The sequence below is a fragment of the Neltuma alba genome, unplaced genomic scaffold, assembly GCF_004799145.2.
Source record: "Neltuma alba isolate B1F8T4 unplaced genomic scaffold, ASM479914v2 tig00011709_pilon, whole genome shotgun sequence".
Taxonomy (NCBI): Eukaryota; Viridiplantae; Streptophyta; class Magnoliopsida; order Fabales; family Fabaceae; genus Neltuma; species Neltuma alba.
The window spans coordinates 462,913-484,753 of NW_021636345.1; the positions used below are offsets into that span (position 1 = coordinate 462,913).

A 21,841-nucleotide genomic window follows, 5' to 3' on the forward strand; every position below is an offset into this window, starting at 1 on the left:
TGCTTTTATTGATATGTGAATTAGTTCCACGAATTTAATAATTGAAATCCCAATTTTTTAACTTCAACCATTTAAACCCCTGCTCCCCATAGGGGATTGGAGGTTGTAGGTATAGAACCCACAACTTCTTTCTTGAAGAGGAGGCGTGAAATGCCATTGAATCAAGGACTTATTGGCAATCCACTGACCTAATTATCATTATTGCATGGTGAATGGTGCTAGCTAATTGCTCTTTCATGCACTTGATTTGGATATACGTCGCAAGCTGCATCGCTTCATAAAAATAAGAGAGATGTTTTTATAATTTTAAATAGAATTAAATATGAATTGAAATACTTAATTGGGAATGTGCTAATAATTCAGTAACAACAACAATCGAAAGTGTGCATCAAACTAAAAGCCCGAGTGAAGGCAGGTGACTGGCATATGATGAATAACAATAATAATGAAGTTAATGTAAGAAAATGTCTGAAAGTGAGGAAGATCGATGGCAATTAATTGATGAGAAACGTTGTGAGAACTCAGAGGAAAATGGGTAGGAAAAGAGTTGCCATTCCGAAAATGAAGGGCAGGCCAGAGCTGGGATTACTAAGGCTTATGGCTCCATTTCCTGGAGGGCTTGTCAGTGATCCTCCTGTTAAACATCATTCACACAAAATAATTAACGTGAGAGAGCTAAAAAATCATCTTTTAAAAAATACTAATTAAGAATTACTCCTCTAGTCCTATTTACAGGGCATTAAGAGAAATTTTTGGTGTAAATGTACAATTTTATCCATAACTTATTATTGTGTTGAATTTTAAATGAGAGTTATTAAAGTTTAAGGTGATCTGTGTGAAACATGTTGGAAGTAACTTATAAATAGGATCAGAAGAACAAAGATGACGCGGAAAATAATAATTTTTTTGGTGAAAAATGCGAGTGTAACAAGATATACACACCGGGAGATAGCGCAGGAGAAGCAAGATTTGAAGGACTGGTGGGGGCTAGCGTACCACCTAATTCATTTTTAACGCAACAACAATATCAAGATGGCAAATCATTAAAGCATTTACATGAACAAATTACTGCAGATAGTATATCTATCTTTTATATGATTGATCAGCAAAAGAGGTATAGGACTTAAATAAGTACCTGGTGTTGGCGATGGAGTGCTAGATGGAGCCAAAGACACTGGGACTCCCACAGCTGTTACGTACAATAATGTCAAATGTCAAATATCCTTTTTAGTGCCATTTAATTTACATCACTAAACTGCTAAGGAGAGGAACTATAAAATTATATGTACGATATAATATTTTGAGAACAAGCAGTTGAAAAAGATCAGATGGCTGGGGATGGAACATTAGCTCCATAGGAAAGGTGGACGTGGTTTTGGTGGATGATGAACAGTAAATATAGCAATGGTAACTGTGTGGGCTATATATTTTACTTTTGTTTGGTAGTTTGGAATATAAAAGCGTCTCAACAACAACATTGAATGTGGCATGTGTCAGGTGGGTGGGAGAGTTAAATCTGAAACCAATTGATACAAAACAGGAGGGAGAAAGCCGTAATTGAGTTACCTGAGCAGGTGGAAACAGGAGGAGTAGAAACTCCACAAAGAGAGGGAAGGCGGAGAGCCTTGTTGAGATTAAGCTTGATGCCGGCGAAGTCAGGCTTCGCCAGCAATTGGCACAGACAAATAGGGTTGCTATCCACAAGCCCTGCCAGCTCTCCGCAGCACGCTTTCTGTGGCTTCTTCTGTTTGCTTCCTTCTTCCACAAATGTTAGGCAATCCGACATGTTCATCAGCGCCGTCATGCATCCCCCGCCTCCCGCCGCTGGTCCGGGCCCCGCCACCGCCCCCACTGTCATAATTTATTAACCATGTTGGAATATTGGTTATTAGCTCTAATCCTCGCATAAAGAGTCGTTCAATTCATGTATAGGTGTGCAGCGAGGTTGGCTCCTCATCAAGAGGGAGGTTAACACAGTTCCCGCCTCATATATACTGCCTCTTGTTCTTAGTATAATACTGTATAATATAAGAGCTAGTCTGACATTCAATTTGATTTTAAATATAAAATCCCAATCTATTTTATTTTTTATATTTATTTATTTTTTTTATAATAGTTTTTGTATTAGTTGCACAGGTTTTATTTAATGGTAGTTCTAACTAATATATATTATTAGCAAAAAAATATTTTAAAAAAGATAATACTTATTTATTATAAATAATTAACTTAAATAATTTTTTTAATCTATCTTCACCTATAGGCGGAGGTAGTATACATGAGGAGTTTAGGGTAAATTTAAACACTCAGTCATCAATAATCAACTTTTCAATGAAATTAAAGGGAAGAAACTTGCCTTGAACAGAAATGTCAAAGGAGGTGTATAGGACTTACTTGGGGATAATGAAGGATTTGCATTGCTGCTAGAAGGAGGCAAAGCAGACACCGGTACTCCCACAGCTGAAATGTCAAATATTCTTAATTACTGCCATTTCATTGATTAATTATATCACGCAACTTTTACATGAAAATTCAAGAACAAATTATATCATTCATAACTGGTATATATACGTCGTCGTTTGTTAATTGGGAGAATTACAATCAAGTTTCATAGAAAAAAATAATTACTAAAAAAATTCTAATAACAATCTCAACAGCCTATAATAATAATTCTTATAATGAGAATGACAATCTTTAAAAATTATTTTTTAATTATTTTTTTTACTTAGAACCTTGTTATAATTCTTCCCCTTAATTTTGGGTTGTTATATCTCATCTCAATATGAGGGAAATGCCGTGAATAAAGAAAGACCAAGTGTACGTGCTTTCTAGATACCGCCACACTGACAAGAGACTTTATTGGATCTCTCCACCTCTCTCACCTTTAGATCATTCAAGACGTACGGGGATGATGTTACATTTGTAGCTTATGTATACAGACAGGCTGTTGGTTGCTAATTAATGGTCCAGTGTGACATCATCCACCCCTTAAAAGAGTTACAGGCAAATATGAGAAGAGGTGAGTCCCATCCCCATGACATCACTATTTCATTTCTACTTCTCCCTAACTTTATATATATATATATCCTTAAAGAGTATGATATGGTCAAATGTAAAGCACCTCCAATGTGTTAAAATTTAATATTTTTTAATTTCACTCCTATTCAATATAAATTAAGAAAATAACAGTCTACATGACAACAAATGAGAAAACAAATTAATAAGTTGATATATGACAAATTTAATAAGATAACTTATATTAAAAATAAAAGAAATACTTTTCTGCCCCGTAAATGGGGGCTGGAGAATGTATTATAAATTAAAATCGAGTGAAGGGGCAAAGGCGGTGGACGGTGGTAGTTCTTCGTCCTTATACCACTAACAACACAACATTTAATGCTTTCAAGTGCAGGTAGGTGTGTCTACCTCTCTTACACAACTGTATATGTAGCATCTATTAATCACCAACGTAACATTGTTCATATTTTTAATTTAATTTTTACCCTTCAATGCTCAATTTACACATAGTATATCATTTCCATGTTTTCTTCCAAACTAAGTGCTTTAGATCTTATCAGAAGCAACAAAACCGGAATCCTTTGATATATCCCAGTGATTATAGAAGTGAATTTTCAATTAACTTGTATAATTCTTTTTCTTAATCTGATGATGATGATGAGATGAAAGGGCGAAAATGATCAAACATATATGAAGGGGAAAGTGAAGTAGTGGAAGATATGAATTATTAAAAGCAGAAAAATGAAAGGGATATATATGAAGTTACCGGAGCAGGTAGAAACCGGCGGAGTAGAGACGCCGCAAACGGAAGGAAGTCGGAGAGCCTTGTTGAGATCGAGCTTGACACCGGCGAAGTCAGGCTTTGCCAGCAACTGACACAGACAAATAGGGTTGCTGTCCACAAGCCCTGCCAGCTCTCCACAACATGCTTTCTCTGGTTTCTTCTGCTTGCTTCCTTCTTCCACATATGTTAGGCAGTCCGACATGTTCGTCAGCGCCGTGAAGCAATCATTTCCTCCCGCCGGCCCCGGAGCTGCCACCGGCGACTGCGCCCCCACGCCACATGCAAGTATGCATAGCACTAAAACGGTGGCTGCGCTGGCTGCCATCCTCCGTCCGGTGGTGGCCATTTCTGAGTGTGTGTGAGATTTAATTTGTGACTCTGCAAAGCCGCAAAGCTTGCTATTTATATCGCCTTCTCGAGGCAGATATGTAGCCTTTCAATAAAGGAATGGGAGTATACAGTAACAGTAGTGCCTATTAATTATTTTATGGTATTTTGTTTTATGACATCTAAATTATTGCGTGCTGTTTTTTTTTTTCCCCATTTGAGTAAATAAATTGTATTGTATAATGCCAGAATGCCTCTTTAATTTGGCCCAACAAAAAAAGTATAATACCTCTTTATTTATTTTTTTTTTTGGTTGGGTGAGAGTGATGGAGTAGTTTCCGTGACGAGAAGAGACAGATGATTCTCAAGATAGGGAGAGCTAAACGCTATCACACACTGATGTCATTTTATTGTATTTTTGTAGTAAAATGAGAGGAGTCGTATCGGTTTGGGGATGGGATGAGTTTTGTGAATATCAAAACCACCGCAAAACACAAAGGTTGTTATTTATTTTGGCCTCCTCAACGCATAAATGATGCAGCTAAATATAAACTCATTTGGTTTTATTATAAGTCACTTCTAACATGTTTCATACAAACTAAGAAAAACCATTAATTTTATTAACTCTTTTTTAAAATTCAACAACTTAAAAATTTTTATCTATATTTAATATGTATTATACCTCATATAAATAAAGTCAACACAATAGTAAATGAAGGGTAAAATTATATATCTATATAAAAAATTTCTCTCAATGTCTTATAAACAGGACCAGAAGAATAAATTGGAGGAGAAGTAAATGCTTTATTGTATATTCGGTTTTATATACATATATAGCTGATCGCCTGTGGTTGGATATGGTTTGTTCTTATATTATTGGAATATATCGTTTGATAATATATGGAGTAATATATAATTATTCGTATTTTTTTAAATTTAATTACATAAATTATATAATGTCACTTAATTTTCTTTTCTGAAGTTGTACTGAATTACAGATTTTTTTTAATGTTTTCAAGATGTGAATAAACACCAGCTAAAATAAAAATGTTATTATGCATAGGAGTACATATATGCTATGTAATCTTATAAGTGCAGTAATTATTATTATAATAATACATACGGTGCTCTGCATATTTTCAAAGGACAGGGGTGCTTCTAAATTTCGGTATAGATTACATGAATTTAATAAATGCAACCGCAACCGAACTCCTTTTAGCTAGGCCGCCAAAAGTTCCGTAGCTAACTATTCCTCTCTATTTTTCTCATTTTCAGTTTGTGGTTTCACATGTTTATTTTCTCATATTCACACTTCTATTTTTTTCCCCCATGCATTAAATAGAATTTAATCAATACTAGCACCTTTCTCGGCCTTTTAGCTAAAATCAGTGCAAAATTAAGAAGGAAGCAACATTAATTTAAACCCTCCCCCCTCCCCTCCCCTCCCGGGGGGGAAGCTGAAAGGTTAAAAAGAAGTCATTGGTAATTTGGAAGTAACATTAACTTCAAAACCCCACAAAAAATTAATTAAGTGATTGTTCTGCTTAGCAACACTCCATCTTTTCTTTCTTTTCTTTTTTTTTCCTGAACGGCACTGGGAGAGACCTCATTTTTTTTTAACCTCAAGGCCTTTTAATTCTTCAAAGGCTTTGGTTTTCATATTCCGCTTCTCTAAATATGACGTAGACTTTATAGCCCAACTTGACCTGCTTACCCTATCTATTGCGCTTTGGTGGGAGGGTCTGTTAATTTTGAGCTAATAACTGCGCTTTCTCATGAGAATTTATCATGATCATCTCTCAACTTAACTCATTTGGTAAATTAATTAGAAGTGTTGTTGAGCTAGAGAAGGAGAGAAAATCACTTGAAAGCAATACTTTAATCTTATATATAAGTCATTTATATTTCATTCTCGTATATCAAAAAATACATTAAATTGATGAAATTTTTTACATTTGATCTAATTAAAGAAAGCGTATTAAAAAACATGTTGTTTTCACCTAGCTATTTCCTTTATTGTATTCAATAAGAGTAAAATTTAAAAAATGTGGTTAATTATCCCACAAATGACTTATATTTAGGATTATATTTTTTTCTTAAAGTAATTTACATATAGGATGATAGTGGTGCGCACTATGAATGATGAATTTTTTAGCATATTTCTAGAATTGAGTGATGCTAAACAATGGAGGTATTCCGGATTTCTTATGTTACATTTTTGTATGTAATGATTAATATAATGGCGAGTGAAGTGGAGGCATCAGAATTTAAGTTCTGTTGTTTGATGGCTAAGTTACCTGTCTTGACTTCCATCATGTTGATCAAGTTGATGGATCGCTTAAGAAGAGCAAGGAAAACAACTTAGGATGAAGACGACGATGATGATGAATGCCACAATGTCATAAATGAAGCCAGCGATATGCTAACATGATCTCCACAAGTTTTGGCAAATGAGTTTGGTGGGAATGAGTGCAAAAATGTGTGAATAAAATTATTTAGATAGCACATTGGTGAAAATGTGCATTGAATCCAAACGAATTTGAGCGTTGGAGGTTGATGCCCGAAGAAGAGAAAGCATTTAATGGAGAAACTAATTGATTGATGCGTAGGTTCAACTGTACTTTGTGCTCATGTTATTCACGTATTCACTTTTTGTTCGAATAATTATTCTTCTCTCAAGTCAAAATTCTACAAACTCATATTCGTCTTATCCTATTTATAAAGTACTTTCAATATATTTCATATAGATAAAAAAACCTTAAACTGTATTAGTTCTTTATTAAAACATAACAACTTTTCAACTTTACCCCTATTTAATATGTACACCTTTAAAAAAAATAACTATCTATACTATAATAAATAAAGGACAATATGATATATTCATGGTAAAAATTTAATGATGTGACTTATAGATAGGACAAAAAAAATAATGAATTGATTTATAAATAGGATAAAAAAATTTTCTCTCTCTGCCTTATAAATAGGATTAGAAGAGTATTTAGAGTTGAATTATTGACCAAAATCATGTAAGGTACAAGATCCCACTTCTGGACATGTAAGTCCACAAAATAAGGTAAATGTATGCCTTGCATCCTCTTTCTCACTAATTTCACCATAACATGCTTTAGAAGACGCAGCTATAGCTTCCCTGCAAGCAAAATTATAGTGATACCTCAGACTCACTTAACAAGAGCATCTTGAACTGTTAGACATCTGCAACCGAATTTTCTGAATCTAAATGACAAGGAAGATGAGCAGCCCACTAATATGATCATTCTGTCTCAAGATTCAACTCTGCTCTTCCTCTTCTCAACCAAAGCACCTCCCCTTCACGTCCACCGTCAGTCTTCTTCCTTTTTTGTCGGAACTCAAATGGTCAGGACTTTCATCAGCCACCGTCGAGGGCGAGGGCTCATAGCCAAAGAACCCCAGGTGGCAGTCCCACCCACCTTTCCAGCTGATCCAATGCGATACTGAATTGGAAGGCATTAGGATATTTCATACTTTTAATTATGTTAACAATGACTTTTTTTGTCATGTCGGTTGACTCAGTATGAATTGTGAAGGATAAAAAGATCCAAGACTGAGTCAAAGGAAAATCTAAAATATACTCATATTTAGAAGATTGAGTTATAAATAAATTTAAATTATAAGGACTAAAAAATTAATTTTTCAAAAAAAAAAATGATAACATATCTCCCATCTTCTATCTGAAGATATATTATTTTTGACCGGCAATATATTATGGGATGGAAAAAATTTATCAGTAGTTGCGGCATCTCATTAAATGTTAAGTGTGATTGTGAAAGAGTAATATAAATATTTGACATAATAATTATAAATAACTAATTGAAGTAACTTTTGTAAAATGATGAATTAGTTGTTTAAAATAGCAGAGAGTAGCATCAATCCATATGATTTTATTAGAGTCAGATAATGGTATCAGTCGGAATCTTGGAAACAAAACAATCCACTGCCAGCATTTAAAAATGCGAAGAATTATGGGACAAATGGTGGGCAGTTCTTTCTCAATGAAACAAACTATGCAAATCTATAATATCAGCAAGGACGCCTGCTGCAGTAGTGTCATTGCCTGCTCCAGCACCCTGAATAACCAGTGGTTGCTCCTTGTAGCATCGAGTGCTTATTTCCAACTGCAATTTGCATTTAGAAAAAAGCAGCCAAAAAAAAAAAGGCTCAATGAACCGACCACGGCAGCATAAAAAACGGGAAATTACATGAAAGTTTGACAGAGCAAAACTTTTTTGGAAAATACTCCTCCAGTTTAAAACCTATTTAACTAATTTGATTATATTAAGAAAGTCAGGTAAGTTAGTTAATTATAAGAAATATGACATGTTTTTCCTAAAATACCATAATCATTTTTCTTAATATCCTTCTTTTTTTACTTATTTGATTATGGTTGATGGAGTATCCATAAGAGTAATTTAGAAAAAATTGATAAATATGAGAAATAAGTCTTATATTTAGAATCAAAATTAACTTAACAATTAGGTCCCATATTAAGAACCGGAGGAGTATACGAAGGTTGGTATCTTTGAATTACTTGTTTGCACGCAGCTCATTTCCAACGGTTGAGTTTGAATGACGCATATGAAAGTGTGAGCATATTTAATTTGGAATTCCAAATTTGAGATATAACCCTTCTTTCTCATTCCTGCTAGCACTTTAAGGTGAGCATAATCTGCTAGCAGCAAGAAAGCGACAACAGGTAACTAAAACAATAAAAGAGGCTTACTATATTGTCACTTCCTCTCAGTCTTCCGAGAGCAGAATTCTTCGGAATCTCAAGTATGCCAACTTCACACCTATACAGAAAAAGTCCGCACTAACTAAAATTAGAGAAAACAAAGATATTTTCGAGGATATTCTCAATTTACCACTGCTTGGTCCAATACACAAGTACGGAGGAAAAAAAGGAGAGGGTAAAAATAACAAAGGAAAATAACCTGGGTCCCTCAATCACACACACATAGCGCAATACTTTCTCATTAGCAGCTGCCTTCATTACTCTCTCTTGCATATATCCATCCACACGAGATATGCCATGGTCCATGAAATCTTCAATACTCATCACATCGGGTCCCAATTCTTTAGGATACAAGCTCTCAATCTGCATAAAAAGTTAAATAAAGAGCCTCTTTTGGCATATCAGAAGGGATTGAACCTAGACTTTTACCTATACCTCATACCACCCTTACCACTTGACTTATAGCCTCAGGTGGTTAATAGAAATTAAGTTATTATACAAGAATAAAGGGACAAACAACTTGTAAACAAATGTGAACATAAATAGACTGATAAAGATGATGATAATGAAAGGGGAGGAGAAAGTAAAATACGACCATTATCATACCAACCTTAATGTCATCAAGATTAATCTGCTTGCCAAGAATTCTAGCAAGAATTAAAGCCTGTTTCGATATTTACCCCAGAAAGACAAAAGAATCAGTATGACCTAAAAGTGTATATAATTCACTAATATTAATACACGATCTCATAAATTTAACATATTACAAACAAGAGGTTCAAAACTTTTATTTTTCCTGCAAAAGAAATCAGAAATAAAGAGGAAAAAGCTTACATGCAATTTCTTATATCATTGCAGTTAGGTTTCCCAAACTAAACATAGCAATTCTGTTATTTCCCAATAACAATATGAAAATGCATGTATTTTTTAGAACAAGTATATGACTCTCTAATTAAACTATACATTTGTCTTGTTTTGATTGAAACATTCATTTATGTGTTTATTCAGAAACCTGATAACAAAGATATAAGAAACTGCATCTAAGTCTGACCCATAGATAAAACAAAAGGCGAGCATCAAGCATGTTTCTGCTTCAATGCAATAGCCACAATCAAAACCCATTAGATGAATAAACAGTTTCACGTTGACTGTGAGACATTCTAGGCTATTACAGAGAAGAAGAAAAAAGAATACAACGAAAAAAAACCAATGACGTTGAAGATTGAACCTTTCTAGCAACATCCATTCCAGATAGATCATCACGAGGATCTGCAACAAATTGTTATATGTGATTAACAATCATACTATGAGACACTTATAAGTAAATCGTCAAGTGTACTCCAAGTGAAGGTATGAGAATGAGAGCAAGTGAATCTAAATGAAAGAATCAATTTACTAATGCTGATATGCTCATTCAATTTGAATATATTAGACACTTCTATTATTAAAAAAAAAAAAAAGCATGAAGCAAAACAACCATGTCAAACATATTATATAATATGATTATTTAAAATTATTTCTATAGTCTCATTGAATGACATTTCCATAATAGCCATAGGTGAATTGATAGTTACCATATCATCATTGAAACAAAATACTGAGTATAGTATGATAATTAACAAATCTATATGTGTACATGTACTATAAAATCAATAAGAAGCCAAATTATTTATAACTCATGAGCAGTGAGGCTCACCTTAGACTTCATGCAAAGCATAAACCTATAATATAATCACAAAATAAGATGATTAAAGTGTGGTAAAGGTTTGGATTGAGTAGTATGAAATAAGGTATTTATTTGTCCGCAAAACTAGTTTTAGCAAGAGGATATTTCCTTTGAGAAAAGGTACATTGAACTTCCGAGAATAAATTTTATTATTGATCATAGCACCAAAAACCAATATGTGCTAAAGTAGTAATGTTCCTGGAGCAGCTTAAAACAACAGCTCAAAGTTGAACGTAACTTTCTCTCTACCTGGTTCAGTGTAACCTAGAGCTTTAGCATCTCTAACAACTTTGCTCAATGGCTTCCCATCTTCAACCTCACTCATCACATACCCCAATGTGCCTAAACAGAACATAATAATTACAAACAATTACATAAACAACAAAAATATTTAGGTCATGTAACAGAAATTCAACAGCAACATAATTAATTACAGCACATAATGAAATGCATCGTACAATGAAATTAATAAGGGTCATGGAAAGGGTATAATACCACTTAAACTCCCAACAATGCGATATATAGTATCTCCAGAAGAGATAATGCGATTAAGGGACACTATTACAGGGAGTCCAGCACCAACCTTTAAATGAAATGGAGCTAGATTAGTATAATCCAGCTGTATAATGAATTCTTTTGACTATTTAGAGAATAAAGTTGAGAAATCAGCAAGTAATTGAAATATAATGAAGCATCATTCTGGTAGAGAGTTGCGGACAAAAGTCGATAAAGACATTGAATTAAATTTAAGAATAATAACTAAAACAAAGTACTAACATCTAATCTCATTCTGATTAATATACATCTAGACGTAGTGATTAACATCTTCCTTTCTGACCAAAAATAAATAAATAAATAAAGTTAAAAATCCATTCTTACATTACAAAAATGATTTTAAAGCACAAAAGTTCTCTTCCTTCAGTCTTGGTATTTTACATTTTATCCATATATTCATTGGGGTGTCCTCTTTCTCCTTTATTATTCAGAAAGGAAGACAGGAGGAGAACAAGTTCAACTTAATGGCAGCAGGTTATTATTTATTTCTCAGATGAGTTAGAACCAGATTGTATATCCTGATGTCCCCCACCCTACTCCCAACAAAATAGAAGAAGAAGATAAAGAAACCAACCTTTTTTTTTCTTTTTTTTTAAAGGGGCCTTCAACTTTAGATATTTTAGTACAGTAGTAATTTAGCGTTAATCTTACCCTTTCAGAAGACCATTTTATTGCAGGTTTGGGAGTCATACAAGAAACCACAACTTATCAAACTACTTCAGAGAATACGTGATCAAAGTTAGGAAGCAAAAGAATAAACATATAAAAAACTTCTAGCAACAAATTTGCAGATTATATCTCCTCGTTAAACTCTCAAATATCACTTCTTCAAAACACCGATAGTCTCAAGTTAACCATGGCAGTGTAAAGCATTTTACAATGCTACTGCACATATTGTCAATGAAATGGAGGTAAAATATATATATATATATATATTACTTACAGTTGATTCATGCCGAATTCGATGTGGGTACGCAAAAAGCTTTTCAAAATCCTCCTATTCCACATAGGAATCATTGTTAGACAGGAAATACACAAGTTCTGAAACACCCCCCCCCCGGGCGGGCCGGGGGGGGGGCTAAGCTTATGAGAACTTAAGTTATAAGCTTTCACTTGACCAAATAAAAATGACCAAATCCTTTATATAATTTTGTATACTGGTGTGATAGATTTTGCAAAGATGGCAACAAAAAATTAGCAGGATACATAGGTTTTATTGACTTCTTGCATGTAAAGAAAGATTGTATATCTCCATATTAACTTATAATTAAGAGCTTTTAAAAGTATATTACCATTGTAGACGTAAGAGGTTTTTTGTTTGCCAGAACTGCACAACAACCCATATGAACGACTTCTTTTAGCACAACAACAGTGTCAGAACTGGCAGAGCAATCTACACAGATCAGACCTACATCAAAAGATTCAAAAGCATCCTAATTAGTGACTAAGAGCGTGCGTATACTCTTATTTTGATATATCTTTACATTAAATCATTGCAAGATATGACATATTTAACACCTGTTGATTTACCAAGTTGAGAGGCAATCTCCAAAATTTTTCCTCGTGATTCTAAATGCCCATACACCTGGCATTTATCTTTAAATATGAATCAGTAAATAAACATAAAAAAAAAATATAAATCTAATTACAAATCACCATGATGCCTACCAAAATCACCAAGTATTGATAGAGAGGAACCATCTTGCTTGACTTGACAAGCTTTCGATAAGAAGCTGTCATCCAAATCCTTATTCAACAAATCCGGGGTGACAACCAAACACTGACTATCACAAATTCCCACAACTCTCAAGTAGAGTCCCTGCTACAACAGGTAATATGTCAAATAAAATATAAAAACAGGATATTCTTAACTTAAGCAACCCACATGACTGTCTACCAATTATACCACTGAGAACAAGCACATATGAAACAAAAGCAAATACCTTACGAGAGTGAAGAGAACGGGTGGTGATAATGTGTTGGAGCAGGTGACGTCCAACACCTCCACAACCCATCAGTATCAGAGGAATATTCTTCATTTGTGATTGCTTTTTGTGCATTCAGCTATCCCAAAGTTTGCCAACGTTGGTAGAGATAGGTACAGTAAGGATACTGAAGATGAATAAAGAAATTCAGAAGTGTCCAGAGGAACAGAAATATCCGCCCTTCGATCTTATGAACACAAGAGATCTACCAACACCATTCCAGCCACTTAAGATGTGGCTAAATCGGGACGGTTGGCGGCTGAACAGCACAAATGAAAGCTGAAAACCATAATTTGAAAGTTTCATTTCAGTGCGTTAACTCCCTGGCAATGGAAGTAGATAGAAAGAATGGAGGGGAAGAAGCCATCATCGCGAGAAGGATTAAGTTAAATCTGGCTAGTTTGAAACAAAATTTCAGTCTCTCTCTCAACTTTCTTCTTAGTTTACATTAACATGGAGTACGAGAATATGGTTATTTATTAATTGACAGGAAAATATAGTGAAAAGATCCACTGTAAAAAGGTCCAAAGGTTCTGAACTCTCTGCTGTTTAGAAGCCATAATAGAAGTAAAAACTGAAGACAACCGTGCCCGAAAAGATCGCCTTTGTTGAACTGAAAAACCCAAAGCGACTGCTCAAGCACAAGCATCTCATCACTTTCACCAGGTTGGCCTCCAAATAACCAACAACTGTATCGCTTCATTATTGCTACTAAACAATAAGAAATAACTAAAAAAAAAAAACTTAATAAATGCCTTTTATTCAGCATACCATGCATTAGTGCAGTAGGAAAAGGATCAACTGATCAAGTTATGTGTTTTCAGAACAACTCTGAAATTTATTATTTAAACAATTTACAGTACTTCAATAAGGAAAAACAATGGAGAAAGTCAGATGCAAAGAGCAATATCACTAACAGAGAAGGGGGAAATTGGAAGCACATTAGAAGGAACAGGGAAGAGACTTCACCTCTGTCAAATGACGGAACGACGGAGGCAGCTGACGACAACACAGCCGGTGGAGGCACGAAAAGAATTACAATCCCTGCGAAAATTGGAGGGTAATAAGATCTTCACCGTTCAGCTTCCAACTGTCCAGATTAAGCCACGTGCTAGCTTAATTGTTAAATTAAAAAGGATTAATAAATAAGTTTCAAATGAGAACTTAATTATTTATATATGTAAATATCAGAAGATGACATGTAAATTAGAAATAGTTAAATTCATTATTCGAATCTTGTTTGCGATTCTCCTTGAAACCATTATATTCTATTAAATAAATTTCACAGAAAAATATTTAAACCAAACATCTCTTTTTTTTTTGGGTAAAAGCAGCAAATGTACTGAACAATAAAGAAAAAACAACCTGTTGGCTGTTTGCAGTGTTTGACATGACCATGGCGCGATGCTATATTTATTGTTTAGTTAGAAAACGACTAAAAATAATATAAAATTTATTTTATGGTGTAAATTACCCAACAAAATAAGTCACAATCCTAAAGTAATGAGAAGAAATAAAAAAGCAGTGTTTGTAGAAGTGCAAAAAGTTATTATAGACTTGTTTGAAATGGTGATTGAAATTTTTAAAGGCTGTGTTTCAATCATAATTTACAATATATGAAATAAACATGTAAGAATAATTTTATCTCAAGTTATATGAATATGTGGTCACATTTGGTCTACTCGGAAGCAAGTGTATATACCTAATTTCATTGGCATTGATCATTACATGGTGTGGATATTGTGTAATATGTGAACACAAGCACCTGCCTGTGGCCGAGTTTAAAATTAACAATCCGACCACCAAGTATTTGAATCAACTGGCAAGAAAGTTGTTCCCATGTAACTTGAAGTTTCAAATTTAAGCCTTGAAAATGCAGCAGTGTTAAACCTCAGTAGTAGAAATGCCACCCGAAAGGGTCTCACATTTCTCAATCCGGATTAGTTTAGGCCATGTTAAGGTGCTCTTAGCTGGAAATAGGCAGGTGCTAGGATACCAGGGCTTGCCCGAAAAAATCAAGCATAAAAATGTGAATACAAAGAAAGTAGTTGATGAGTAGAGATTTGAAATTCATGGCTTCTTGCAGCTTGCAACGTTGTACTTGAAGAGCAAAATTCTGTTTTTGTCGGTGCAGATTAAGGTAATTCACTTCTCTAGCCGTTGCATTACAAATCTAAGGCTAAAAATTTTTGCCCCTGTAAAATATATGTGGTGTATAAAAAACCACAAAGTGCTCTTGAGAGAAAAGGTAAAATCATGATAAGATCAAAGGATAATTCGTTTGTCTCATGAGTGGAAATCCAACAGGAAACCCAACCACAAATATGCCGTGATTAGCATTAAAGTCAAATTTGAGACCAATCCGAGAATCAGACCAAACAGTTTGGGAAACAAGCAAAAGAAGAGAGGAAAAGATGTTATAGAGATTCATCTTCAAAATCACAAAAGGGGAGAGCTGTGTTTGTTGTAAGTATAATATCTCAATTTTTTTTGTGCTCATACTTTTTTTTTTTTTACCAATTTATCTTTGTTGCTTGCACATGTTAGGAGAGTTTTTGTATCAAATGATAGTTTCAATACAAATAATTTAAAAGGACATTTTAGATTAACAAATACATATTTTTGATAAATAATTAATTTAATTAATTTTTTAATCTATCTAAATTCATTAAGTAGATTTTATATTAAAGATAGGAATAGTATGTTTTTAGCCGCCATCTTTATTCCATGCTCCCTACTCAAAGTGTCCATCAAGTTAATGTCCAAATGAAAATTATGCAAAATTTGTCATTAATAATTTTGGAAACATCACAAAATATATTAACTTCATCAATAAAAGAATGAAGTAATCATCTCGATTTATTGAGTGAGTCTTAACTTTAAATGCTCTCAACTCAACAGAAATTAATTTCAAGTTCAAAATGACTTGAAAATATCCTAAATCACAAAAAAAAGAAAAAGAAGTGAAGTAGTCACAAAACATGAAACAAATTATTTGCATAAATCAAGAAAAAAATAAATTTGAAGTTTTTAAAAACTTAAAATTTTTGTTCTTGCAATTTTTTTTACTTGATGTTCCTTTTTTAATTAGAGGGACATGCTTTAATAGTTTGAGATTGAGACTAGAATTGAACCCGCAACCTACATTTGTAGTAAAATTTTCTTGCCACTTTTAGTCTTACATTCCGTACTAATGAACTAAATAACTAATTATTAATATATTAAAATTCCAAAAGTTGAAAATTCAAAAATTAAAAAGAAACTGGAGTTTTACAATGAAGCGTGAAAAGAAGACATGACGCACTTTGTGTTAAGGAGCCCACAGCCTTAGGTTATGCACTTGAGAGATCCCACCACAAAACCCACAAGATAAGCCAAGATCCGATTTTGATATATGTGTGAGCGGTTCGGCATAACTCTACTCTAACCGTCCGATTCCGATCGAACGGTGTATACCTCGCGTGCGCACTTATGTCATATCGAATCTACATGACGCGCACTCACACACACACACTCTCTCTTTCTCTCTCTCCGGCCTCCTCTCTCTCCTCTGCCTCGACTCGGCAATCGCCCGGAGTGACCGAAACCCTAACCACCTCCCTGAGCACCGTCGTTTTGCACCGAGTTTCACAGTTAGCGTTCGTTCCATTAGGTTCTGCTAGGCTTCCCGTGGATTGAACTTTCTCGGGGTTTCTCTACTCTGGAATTGCAAGACATTAAAAATTGATCTTCGTCGTTGGCTTGATGTGGATGTGGATTTTGAGTCACACTTAGCATTTATTGTGGTAAGTTGGCGTTTCCAATTTTACTTATTGTTCCTTTTATGCAGTATTTTTTGGTGAATGAGTTTCTGTAACATTTACTCTATCCCGGGTTGACTTTATGGCATAATTATTTTTTTTATGTTTACGGGTATTTAGTATGTATGCAGAGCCTTTTTTTTCTCATTTTTATTTTATTTTTCCTATTTACTGAATGTTGTTCCATTAGTCGTCCAGATATCTAAGTAAACGGAATCGTGATGGATATTTGTCATAGCTTATTCAAAATTATGATCATTAAGACCGTTAGTTGCAGCTATGATGTTTATATTATACTTTTCCACTGAAGCCTAGGTCAATTCCCATAGTTTATATGCATATCAGATGCACGCTTCCCTGCGTGCCTCTTTCTTCCTATGTGAGTTAGTTTTAAATTGGTAATGTCTAATTAGAAATAACAATTTGGTATTACTATGTGGAGGCTTGATTTGGTCATTTTTTAGCTGGACAGGTACTGTTTAGGTACTTTTCATTTTTCTCGTTTAGTTACATTTCATCACTGAAAACATGCATGGTGAACATAATTGCACGCATGCTGGGAAAGATAATGTTCTTTCTGTGTAAAACATCTGTGCAGTACTTTAGGGTATTTTTTCCCCCCTTTAAACTGACTGTTTAATCATGACTTCATTGGGAACACAGGCAACATAGTCAGCACAGACTTATAATTTGTGGGGGATAAAGCATGCAGTTCATTGCTGAGTACATTTACGCATGAACTAGGCGCTACATAACTTATTAGTAGAAACCGTTTCAAATGGATGTTCAAGTAATAAATGTAGAAGAAGGGACTGGTCACCGAGCTATGACTGATGATGGGGATGCTGAACCTAGTGAAGGCGAAGTTAATAATGCTGAAAACTCAGGATCTCATGTTGAGGATGGAATTTCTGAGCCATTTGTTGGTATGGAGTTTGATTCTGAAGACGCTGTGAGGACTTTCTACAATGAGTATGCCAAAAGGGTGGGTTTCACCACTAAAGTTGGTCAGCATGGCCGTTCTAAAGTTGATGGGACAATCATGTATCGGGAGTATGTCTGTGGCAAGGAAGGCTTAAAAAGAAGGTTAGGTGACAGTTGTGATGCAATGATTAAAGTAGAGTTAAAAGGTCAAAATAAATGGGTCATAACAAAATTTGTGAAGGAGCATAGCCATTCCATGGGGAATCCCAGTAAGGTGCATCACCTTCGGCCACGTAAGCATTTTTCTAGTGTTGGAAAGACCATGCCTGAAACTTACCAAGGAGTGGGACTTGTTCCAAGTGGTGTCATGTATGTGTCCATGGATGGCAATCGTGTTTCTAGTGAGAATATTCGTGAAGCTAAGAACACTCCTCTTGAACCAAGTCATGCAGCAAGGAATTCTGCAATGATGAATAATACTGGTAGGCCTCCTATTCGGAGGAGGACATTAGGGAGAGATGCTCAGAACCTGCTGGAGTATTTTAAGAAAATGCAGGCTGAGAATCCTGGTTTCTTCTATGCTATACAACTTGATGAAGAAAATCATATGTCGAATGTATTTTGGGCGGATGCAAGATCAAGGATGGCGTACAGTTATTTTGGTGATGCAGTGACGCTGGACACAACATACAAAGTGAATCAATACAGAGTTCCTTTTGTCCCATTTACTGGGGTGAACCATCATGGTCAAACAATTTTGTTTGGTTGCGCACTTCTTTTGGATGATTCTGAGGCTTCTTTCTTATGGCTCTTTAAGACATTTTTGACAGCAATGAATGATCGCCAACCTGTCTCTATAATTACAGATCAAAACAAAGCCACCCAGACAGCAGTTTCTCAAGTTTTTCCTCAAGCACGCCACTGTATAAGTAAGTGGCATGTCCTCAGAGAAGGCCAGGAAAAGTTGGCGCATGTTTGTCTTGCTCACCGGAACTTTCAGGTTGAACTTTATAATTGTATTAACCTAACAGAGACCATTGAGGAATTTGAGTCGTCTTGGAGTTCTATCCTTGATAAATATGAGCTCAGAAGAAATGATTGGCTTCATTCATTATATGATGCTCGTGCTCAGTGGGTTCCGGCATATTTTCATGATTCATTTTTCGCTGCAATATCTCCTAGTAGAGGATTTGACAGTTCTTTTTTTGACGGTTATGTCAACCAGCAGACAACATTACCAATGTTCTTTAGGGAGTATGAAAGGGCTTTAGAGAACTGGCTTGAGAAGGAAATAGAAGCAGATTTTGAAACTATATGCACCACACCAGTTTTGAGGACACCTTCACCCATGGAAAAACAGGCTGCGAGTCTTTATACAAGAAAAATATTTTCTCTGTTTCAGGAAGAGCTTGTTGAAACATTTGTGTATACTGCCAATAGAATTGAAGGTGATGAGGTAAATAGCACATTCAGGGTTGCAAAATTTGAAGATGATCAAAAGGCATATGTTGTCACATTAAACCATTCGGAGCTGAGAGCTAACTGTAGTTGTCAAATGTTTGAGTATTCAGGCATCCTTTGCAGGCATGTCTTAACCGTTTTCACAGTGACCAATGTACTTACATTACCACCCCATTACATCTTAAGACGGTGGACAAGGAATGCAAAATCTGGTGTTGGATCAGATGAACGTGCTGGTGAATTACATGGACAGGAGTCTCTAACATCACGGTATAGCAATCTATGTAGGGAAGCAATCAGATATGCTGAGGAAGGGGCAGTAGCTGTGGAAACATATAATGCTGCTTTGAGTGCCCTTAAAGAAGCTGGCAAGAAGATCGCTGCTGTGAAGAAAAGTGTTTCCAAAGTTGCTCCTCCTAGCAATCAGACTGGCGGGACTGCCTATGATGACAAAAAAACTTCTACGTCAACTTCAGATGCAACCCCTCTTCTGTGGCCACAGCATGATGAAATAATGAGGAGGTTTAATCTTAATGATGCTGGTGCTCCTGTTCAATCAGTTGCTGATCTAAATTTGCCACGAATGGCTCCTGTGTCACTTCAGCGAGATGATGGTCCATCTGACAGCATGGTATGTAGAAAGGTATCATTTCTTTGTTTATATTGTTTATGTTTAATATTTTATTTGGTTTCTAATAGGACTGCTTGAAATTGATTCTGATCCTTATTGGTTCAATTAGGTGGTTCTCCCCTGTCTGAAATCAATGACCTGGGTGATGGAGAACAAAAATTCATCTCCTGGTAATAGAGTAGCTGTTATCAATTTGAAGGTATGTTTATTATACAACTCAAACTATAAAATGCTTGTATAAGTATTATGCACTTTATTGCTCAAGATTTAGTTGAGGTACTAATGCTTTATATGCATGGGAAGTAACTTATGTTGCCACTTGAAGGCATAGCCATTTTGGGTTTAAATTTGTCTTTATCCCTTAATAAAATACTTGAACCAGTTAAGCGTTCAAGGTCTTTAACGTGTCCCAAATTTTACTATGGCAGTTACAAGATTACAGCAGGACTCCATCAGCAGAATCTGAGGTGAAGTTTCAGCTCTCTAGAGTTTCTTTGGAACCGATGTTGAGGTCTATGGCCTACATCAGTGAGCAGCTCTCAACACCAGTTAATAAGGTTGCTGTAATAAATCTCAAGGTATGCAATTCTTATAAGTCTTTTCATTTAAATCTGATCATCCCTAAGATATGTTGCTTTCTAGTTCTACCACTACAAAAGCGGAGATTTGTGCCTGTTGCACATTTCTAATTGGTAAATTTTTAGAGCAATTATCTTCATAACAACTAGCATTGAGGGGTTTATGTGTTCATTGCTTTTTTTTTTTTTGGGGGGGGGGGGGTTTATGCGCATGTTGATTTTCTCTTCATGAAGCTAGAATATGTCATTAAGGGCCTTGTGCTTGATAAGGCCTCGTCTGCTGAGGAGGATGCTAATATTAGTTATCATTTTTCAGAGCTTCCTGGTGCAATGGAGAATTTTGCCTTATAGGGTGACTTGAGGGTTTTTAAGTCAGATAAGTTACAGGAACAAGACTAACATTTAGTATTAGACTTGATGCTCCACATAATATATTTGCGCCTATCTCAGTTCAAAATATAAAAATATTAGGGAACGGGCAGAGACTGGAAGCCCCTGGTATCTTCCAGCCAAATGGGAAGTACCATTCTGACTTAGAAGTCATATTAACCATTCTGACGTAGAAGTCATATTAGGAGGCAAATAGCTCCTACCTAGAGAAGGAATCATGTTCATTGTGCTTATCAGCCAGCCTTAGCTGGACTGGAACTATTGTTATCCAGTTCATGGTATTTCTATAGTTATATATTAGATGTGGGATTGTTAGGCCTTTATTCGTTTTGGGAACATGACCTTGTGGAAATTGTGTCTGTTACATGCTCCATCAAAGGGAAAAAAAGAAATGAAGATAGAGCAAACCACCCGAGTGAGGATGGGCTAGGGTATGGGTAGAGGTCAAAAGTTCAAACTCTAGTGATGTAATTAGAAAAAGGAAAAAAATAAAATCGGAAGAGCATGATTGGAATGGTTGAAATCTTGCCTCCTATTATATTTTTTGTTTCAACTGTAATAGTAGTGCAAAAAAGTCTCTCTCGATCCTCTGTCTATGTGCTTTGTCCAGTACATAAATATTGAACGTGATAATTTAAATCGTTTCAGCTTCAAGATACTGAGACAACTTCTGGGGAGTCTGAAGTCAAGTTTCAGGTCTCCAGGGACACATTGGGTGCCATGTTACGATCAATGGCTTATATTCGTGAGCAACTCTCTCATGCTGTAAGCTTTCGTTCCTGTTATTTATATGCAAAGGGATGGATAGATTCTTTCTTTAAAAAGATAACTTAGGTTCTTATAGTAGTAAACTCACTTATAAAATGGTAAATACGGTTTCCTTTCGAGGTGCCA

At 35.2% G+C, this 21,841-nt stretch overlaps 3 protein-coding genes across 10 annotated transcripts in view; 1 reads left to right on the plus strand and 2 right to left on the minus strand.

Moving 5' to 3' along the window:
- LOC114717115 (protein FAR1-RELATED SEQUENCE 3) overlaps nucleotides 1-21,841 on the plus strand; it is a 29,436-nt gene that overhangs the window by 6,673 nt on the left and 922 nt on the right. Inside the window, exons 1-5 of one of the 3 annotated variants that reach the window (XM_028902193.1) lie at nucleotides 16,669-16,948; nucleotides 17,627-19,991; nucleotides 20,089-20,178; nucleotides 20,408-20,557; nucleotides 21,596-21,712. In XM_028902193.1, coding sequence (XP_028758026.1) covers nucleotides 17,742-19,991; nucleotides 20,089-20,178; nucleotides 20,408-20,557; nucleotides 21,596-21,712 — 2,607 coding nt within the window. In that variant the 5' untranslated portion in view covers nucleotides 16,669-16,948; nucleotides 17,627-17,741. Of the gene's footprint in view, nucleotides 1-16,668; nucleotides 16,949-17,626; nucleotides 19,992-20,088; nucleotides 20,179-20,407; nucleotides 20,558-21,595; nucleotides 21,713-21,841 lie in introns of those variants that run through there. The other 2 variants (XM_028902194.1, XM_028902195.1) reach the window with 2 other exon arrangements.
- Nucleotides 294-4,168, minus strand: LOC114717118 (non-specific lipid transfer protein GPI-anchored 2). Of its 2 annotated transcripts, none has more exons than XM_028902202.1 (6): nucleotides 3,782-4,168; nucleotides 2,392-2,457; nucleotides 1,567-1,851; nucleotides 1,136-1,189; nucleotides 943-999; nucleotides 294-634 (listed from the first exon to the last, which is right to left on the minus strand). In XM_028902202.1, exons 1-6 carry the CDS (start codon nucleotides 4,143-4,145, stop codon nucleotides 522-524), a joined length of 939 nt encoding a protein of 312 aa, XP_028758035.1. In that variant the 5' UTR covers nucleotides 4,146-4,168; the 3' UTR covers nucleotides 294-521. The 2 variants fall into 2 exon arrangements, with proteins under 2 accessions (XP_028758035.1, XP_028758034.1); XM_028902201.1 differs by having other exon boundaries at nucleotides 294-637.
- LOC114717116 (bifunctional aspartokinase/homoserine dehydrogenase 1) lies at nucleotides 7,982-14,198 on the minus strand. 5 transcript variants are annotated; one of them, XM_028902200.1, is made up of 13 exons: nucleotides 14,133-14,198; nucleotides 13,122-13,442; nucleotides 12,847-12,997; nucleotides 12,709-12,774; nucleotides 12,471-12,586; nucleotides 12,122-12,175; nucleotides 11,119-11,206; nucleotides 10,873-10,965; nucleotides 10,126-10,166; nucleotides 9,508-9,561; nucleotides 9,097-9,260; nucleotides 8,886-8,955; nucleotides 7,982-8,280 (listed from the first exon to the last, which is right to left on the minus strand). In XM_028902200.1, the coding sequence occupies exons 2-13, from the start codon at nucleotides 13,236-13,238 to the stop codon at nucleotides 8,155-8,157; spliced, it is 1,140 nt and encodes a 379-aa protein (XP_028758033.1). In that variant the 5' UTR covers nucleotides 13,239-13,442; nucleotides 14,133-14,198; the 3' UTR covers nucleotides 7,982-8,154. The 5 variants fall into 5 exon arrangements, with proteins under 5 accessions (XP_028758033.1, XP_028758029.1, XP_028758032.1 ...); XM_028902196.1 differs by having other exon boundaries at nucleotides 12,697-12,774; nucleotides 14,133-14,197; XM_028902199.1 differs by having other exon boundaries at nucleotides 12,697-12,774; nucleotides 13,122-13,263; nucleotides 14,133-14,189.

Bases quoted from the DNA above. Each gene is read 5' to 3' on its own strand.
- LOC114717118 (XM_028902201.1), bottom strand. From the start codon at position 4,145: ATGGCCACCACCGGACGGAGGATGGCAGCCAGCGCAGCCACCGTTTTA. The intron at 1,190-1,566 runs GTAACTCAATTA...TGTACGTAACAG, and splicing joins TCCTGTTTCCACCTGCTCAG to CTGTGGGAGTCCCAGTGTCT. The intron at 638-942 runs GTGTGTATATCT...AATGATGTTTAA, and splicing joins TTCTCCTGCGCTATCTCCCG to CAGGAGGATCACTGACAAGC.
- LOC114717116 (XM_028902196.1), bottom strand. From the start codon at position 13,238: ATGCACAAAAAGCAATCACAAATGAAGAATATTCCTCTGATACTGATG. The intron at 11,207-12,121 runs GTAAGTAATATA...TTTCATTTAAAG, and splicing joins GAATTCGGCATGAATCAACT to GTTGGTGCTGGACTCCCTGT. The intron at 9,562-10,125 runs GTTCAATCTTCA...ATATCGAAACAG, and splicing joins GAATGGATGTTGCTAGAAAG to GCTTTAATTCTTGCTAGAAT.